The sequence below is a fragment of the Macaca fascicularis genome, chromosome 2 (assembly GCF_037993035.2).
Source record: "Macaca fascicularis isolate 582-1 chromosome 2, T2T-MFA8v1.1".
Classification (NCBI taxonomy): domain Eukaryota; kingdom Metazoa; phylum Chordata; class Mammalia; order Primates; family Cercopithecidae; genus Macaca; species Macaca fascicularis.
In genome coordinates, this window is record NC_088376.1 from 54,307,416 (window position 1) to 54,313,415 (window position 6,000).

The 6,000-nt window shown below is 40.4% G+C and overlaps 1 protein-coding gene across 3 annotated transcripts in view; it reads right to left on the reverse strand.

Moving 5' to 3' along the window:
* Nucleotides 1-5,766, reverse strand: part of IGSF10 (immunoglobulin superfamily member 10) — a 24,912-nt gene extending 19,146 nt beyond the window's left edge. For 2 of the 3 annotated variants that reach the window (XM_074031276.1, XM_005546099.5), the window contains exons 1-3: nt 5,153-5,766; nt 3,416-3,610; nt 1,957-2,086 (exon numbers count right to left, since the gene is read on the reverse strand). In XM_074031276.1, the coding sequence (XP_073887377.1) occupies nt 1,957-2,086; nt 3,416-3,609 (324 nt within the window). In that variant the 5' untranslated portion in view covers nt 3,610; nt 5,153-5,766. The remainder of the gene's footprint in view (nt 1-1,956; nt 2,087-3,415; nt 3,611-5,152) is intronic. The other variant, XM_005546100.5, reaches the window with a different exon arrangement.
* Nucleotides 5,767-6,000: the final 234 nt, after the last annotated feature.

The window sequence follows — 6,000 nt, forward strand, 5'->3', positions numbered from 1 at the left end:
CAAACATATCCACTGTCAGAAACTTCTAAATAAAGTTTTTTGAGATGGAGTTTTACTCTTGTTGCCCAGGCTGAAGTGCAATGGAGTGATCTCGGCTCACTACAACCTCCGTCTCCCAGGTTCAAGCGATTCTCCTGCCTCAGCCTCCCGAGTAGCTGGGATTACAGGCATGTGCCACCACGCCTGGCTAATTTTTTGTATTATTTAGTAGAGACGGGGCTTCTCCATGTTGGTCAGGCTGGTCTTGAACTCTCAGCCTCAGGTGATCCACTCCCACCCGCCCCCACCCCCGGCCTCCTAAAGTGCTGGGATTACAGGGGTGAGCCACTGCTCCTGGCCTAAAGTTTCTAATAAACTTTGTTTTGTACCACAAAACAAAAACTGATACCCACTAGCTGTCATTTTTCCCATCCTTTTAGCCCTTCACAACCACTAATTTGCTTTGTTTCCATGGATTTGCCTATTCTAAACATTTTATATAATTGGAATCATACACTCTGTGGCATTGTGTCTGGGTTCTTTCACTTAGCAAAATATTTTCAAGACCCATCCCTCTCATAGCATGTGTCAGCCCTTCATTCCTTTCTTTGCTGAAGAGTATTCTACTGTATACATGCACAACACTTTATCTATCATTGGTTGATGGACATTAAGAGGTGTCTTCTACTTTTTGGTTATGAGTAATATGACTAATTTTGAGTTGCAATTAAAATAATTTTGAATATTTCAATAGTGGTCAGGTATTTTCCAATTCTCTTTCCAATTACAAGTTGAACATACTCTTTCTCCCATAAAGAAAAAAGAAACGCTAGGAAACACAATTTCTCATCATATTTTCCTGACTTGGTGTGAACTGTCATGTCTGTCGAAAATGCTTTTCTAGAATGCCAAGACCCCTAATAAGAAAAGCAAAAATAAGTTGGTAACATAGAAGAGCTTTGCCCCAAATGTAACTTGGGAGTTCAATCTCCAACTCAGTGTTCCTCAATATCCACTGAAAATTTGGTCGAGAGAATAACTATATGTAGAGAATTCTATAAAGGACATACAATTCATCTATTCCTCCAAAGACATGCATTCCAAATAGAGCCTGATTAACCAAATCAGCAGAATCACATAGCTACATTATACTCTGTAGCTCTCCACCATGGTTATGACCTCCTTTACACAGCTCTGGTATATGTTAAAAGGCTCTATGAACACAGGTACTTTATCTTTTACAAGGATATTATTGACTTTATTTTATGACACTGTATTTTATACGAAGTTTTGTAAGACATTTCTTTCTGACTTAAAATCATACATGGCTGTGCTTTTCCTGAACAGTTTTAATTTCAATAGATGTCATGTATTGTTAGCGTCTCAAAAGCTTCAAGTCCTACTTATAGCAGACATAAAGGTCTCTATGTATGTATTTCCTCATGTTCCCTTTATTCTTATCTCTAGGCTTATTTTAGCTTTATACTTTCTCACTTACTTTTGTGATCATTCTTGCACGATTTTATGCATTCTTGGGAGTCCTTGTAACTTTAAAAAATTGTTTGATCAAGGTAGAACATGAATAAGTAAATAAAATGAAACTGAAAACAGCACATTGATTTATATAAAGCTAATAATCTGTCTAAGATAGTCATTATTTTTAGGAACCACATTCAATTCCCAGGTAAACATGACTAGAAGTATCCTTTTAGGATTAAATTTTGAAGGTTTACCATCTCTGAGTATTGACATTTTTTTTCTTGAGGTATTAGAAAACTTGCCTCAGAATTTTCTTATTATTCTAATTTCCACACACAGTTGCACAATTAAAAATCAGTTAACATTCTCCATTGACGTCTGCTTCTAATTTGCAGAACATTGATTTTTGTATTGTGTAGAGATAGGCAGCCTTGGAAGGTCTATCTCACAGGTCCCACCTTACCTCTTTAACCTGCCCCCTCTCTCCATCGGTCTCACCTGCAAGGCCTGCAAATCTGAGAAGGTCTTGTCAGGGATTGTGTGAATGCCATTGCTGTGAAGCATGAGCAACTCCAATTTGGTCAGGCCAGAAAAATCTGTTTCCATCAATCTAATCAAGCTGTTGTATCTGAAATAAAAAATGACATTCTAGGCATAAGCTAAGTCTGTCAACTAAAGTTCAAATGTCATAACCAAAATAAACACAAAAAAACCCAATACCGCTCTTTATAACTGTGCTCCATTGAGACAATCGAATGCTTGAAATACTGAAATTCACCAGATGCCACAGAAGATCGACTCTCCACCCAGTTCTTGCCATTTCAGTTATGATCGCCCCCCTCACATTCTAGGAACTTGTCACATTTCTTCTCATTTTCCAACTGTTATATATATGCTGTTCCCTCAGGTTGGAACACCCTTGACCTCACCCTTTTCCATTTGTGAACACTTAATATCCAGCCCATTCTTTCATGACACTATCCCCTCACTCTCCCAGGTGGAATTTGTCAGCAGTGGTTAAGAAGCCTGGGCTCTGGAGCCCAGGCTTGGGCTTCTGGTTTGGGTATGATTTATGAGCTCAGGCTCAACTGAGTAGCTGTGCAACCCTGGGTAAAAATCAGCAGCCTTTCTGTGCCTCAGTTTCCTCATCTATAAAATGTTAATAATAGAACCCACTCCAAAGAGGTTATGAGGATTAAATGGATGCAGTGCTTAACCCAATGCCAGCACCTACTGAGCACAAACAATGTTAGCTCTTAATAATAGTGACTGTCTCTAAGACACTTTGTATGTTCTGTTACAGTTTGAATTAATTGTATCGACCGTATATTTATCTTCTCTTTTTAACGATCAACACACCTCCTAGAAGTGAATAATATATCTTACCACTGTATCCCCAGTGCATAGTACATGCTCACTAGTGTCAAATAAACGATGTTAAGTCCAACATGTGTTTTCAGACACACACATTTTTTCATGAACATTTAAAATACGGTCACATTTTTGCAAATTTAATTAGGCATCCATTTTAAATAAGTTTGTATGGAAAGAAACCAAAGGGCCTTTAAAAAGGATATATATATATATATGTATATTATATAGGCAGACACTTCCAGTTACCCTGCCATCTCTTATGATATATCATAACCCCAACAGTTAACAGAAACTATACCATTTTCCAGCAAAAATGTAGCCAGAATGAAGCTTTTTACCATCATGAGTCTCCCAACCTACCAAGAGGGACTTCAAATTCTAGAAGAACTTTCTCCTAAGAAAAGTTTACCAAGAAAAGTTTTCTTATTGCCCCCAGCAAACAAAATTCTCATGAGCTCATTTCAGAAAAGAAATATTGTTAAAACAATTGTGATTCATCTCCCAAAGTCATAGATGTTTGAGGGACAAGTCACCACTGTGACTGATCCCTCTTTGAGAAGAGGAAACCCAGGGCCTCACACACCCTAAATTGATGCGTTCCACATTGGGTGGGATGCTGTCTGGGATGGAGGTCAGGTACCGAAATGTGCAGTGTACCTCCGTAGGCATATAACAGGCACAGCGGCGAGGACAGGCCCTGACCCCAGGGGTGGCGACCATGCAGATCACAGCAAAGGAGACCAGCGAGCAGGTGATTCCTCTGCCTTTTACCTTCATCCTGAAAAAACATCACACCTCAGAGTTATAAAGAGTGGTGGAGCAAAGTCCCAGGACCACCACACAGTCACTCTGGGAATCTGGGAGACTTTCCTTAAGGGTCATAAGCGACGATTTCATTCCTGCCCTTTGTGGTCAAATGCACTCTTTACAAAACCATAGCATATGCTGCTGGCCTCACACTGCGCTTTATATTCAAGTGGGATATTTACTGTTGTGAAAATTTCTTCACGGCTTCTCACTTCTTAATGAAAACCAGCAATCCCTATTACTCAGGCATTCATTAAAAGGGAAACTGGAAACCATAAGAAAGATATTGTGACAACTAAAATATATAGAATTTAGTTTCCTTTATATACATTAATTCTTTTGGAGAATAACTTTCAAGAGACTGATTATAACAGTGATACCTGTGCATAAAACATTTGGAAACTGCAATTAAGCAGTAAAAAGGAAAAAAGTTACTCAATCTCACCACTTATACAATCCTTAACATTTTGTTGTATTCCTTTCCAGCCTTTTCATCTATTGTGCGTATATGTATAGGTGTACATACATTTATGTGTATATGTGTACATGTGATCAAACTTAATTTTGTAACACATTTTATCATTTCATATATAATATGTTTTTTCATTTTATTAAACCTTCTTCAGAAACATTTTTTAAAGGTTGTAATAATTCACTGGAAGGGAGAATAAATCTCTTTCTAGTTGGTTTTCAAGTCCCTGCCAAAAAAAAAAAAAGACACATTGAACACTTCACTGCCAAGTAATGACCACAAGCCACAGCGACTGACCAGCTGAGCGGGCTTGAGCCATGCTGAGCCGATGCAGGCGTGATGCTGTCTGCTTTTGCTCAGCTTAGGACATCTCTCTGCCTCTTTCCTTGGTCCCCCTCCAGCTCACGGCTGCCACAGGAGGTGGGGAGCATAACCAGGGAAGAAATATGCTCAGCTTGTCAGAAAAAAAATGGTATCTGTTACCCATATGTGGGGCAAGCCCAGGAATTCAAACCTAATTCTCTCCTGAAATGCAGGATTGAAATAAACTCTTCATTGTGCTTTTCTAAGCAAAGTGACCTTCATAATTTGTAATAAATCCCACTGTTCCGTGGAATAGCATGATTTTGGAGTCTACCAACAACCACCCGTTAGCTACAAACTACACTGAGAAATAAAACTGGGGCTGAACTGCTTGGATTTTCATACAGATAAAAAGATGATGGATGTATTATTATAATTTAGTCTGAATTAAAATTCAAGATACGATTAATCATATGACCACTTTTGCCATCTGGTTACAAAAATTTTCAATAAGCTTTGTATGATTGGAGACAGCATTATGCACCTTATCATTAGATAAACAAAGGAAGGAACAGCAGGATGAAGGTCATTCTCTCGTTCAGCTTAAATAAAAGTTCTGGGTATGCTCACATTCAAATTATTTAAGAGAGGCTCAAAAGCATAAAACAACATATGAATAAGGGATTCTCACAAACTTAAGCCTGAAAATGTACATAATGAAATAGGAATTGGCAATACCTGAGCTCTTCTTTCAGGTCCTGAATCCTCCTGTGACATAGGCAGAGACAGCAAATCTTCCCAGGAAATGGAAAATTGTGTCCAAACCTGAGGGAGGAAAAGTTCTCTGCTCCAAAGTGAGCGAACAGGCTTAGTCTTTTTGGCTTACAGCTCAGGAGTGATGCTCTTCAGGGAGACCCGGAGGCGCTTCCACAGCTTCAAAGTCCCATAACCCATAACCACATTAATCCAGGAGTGTTCTTTTATTATGATGCTTGTTGTTGCAGAAACAAAAGGCTAAGAGGAGGTTTTTAAATTTCCTTTCTGCTCCCTCAATAGTGTACTTTAGTACTCCTTAAAGTTGTCACTTGAATATTAACTATTACTAATCACTCCATTTTGCTCCAAAGTCCCAAGAGCTTCTCCTCAAATTGTCTTTTTTGGACAAATCTGTCACAGATGTCTCCATCTATTGATTGTCTTTCCTCAATGTGTGTTTTTTGTCTGGCACCAGTCACTGGAGAATTGTCCTGTGCTTTCATGCCCCCACCTTCTCCGGTCGCGTCTTCCCTCCCCCACCGTCAGACCTCCTCGCCCTTCTCGCCCCAGCGCCTGCTCCTGCAGCCACGGGACTCGCTCCATCCCCACGCCAAGCCCCAGCCAGCATGGGGTTCCAGCCCTTTCCAGGGATTGATTGGCCGAGCCGCTCACCTCTTTGCCCTGATGACCAATGGGCTGGAGCTGCCCGGGCTAGGTCCCCGGCTCAGCTGCCGGGGTTGTGCGGGGGGCCGGTCCGGACCCCTGGGAGGGAAGGAAGGAAGGCGGGGCGAGGGCGGGGATGAGCCCCGACTTCTGTGTCTGGGGATGCG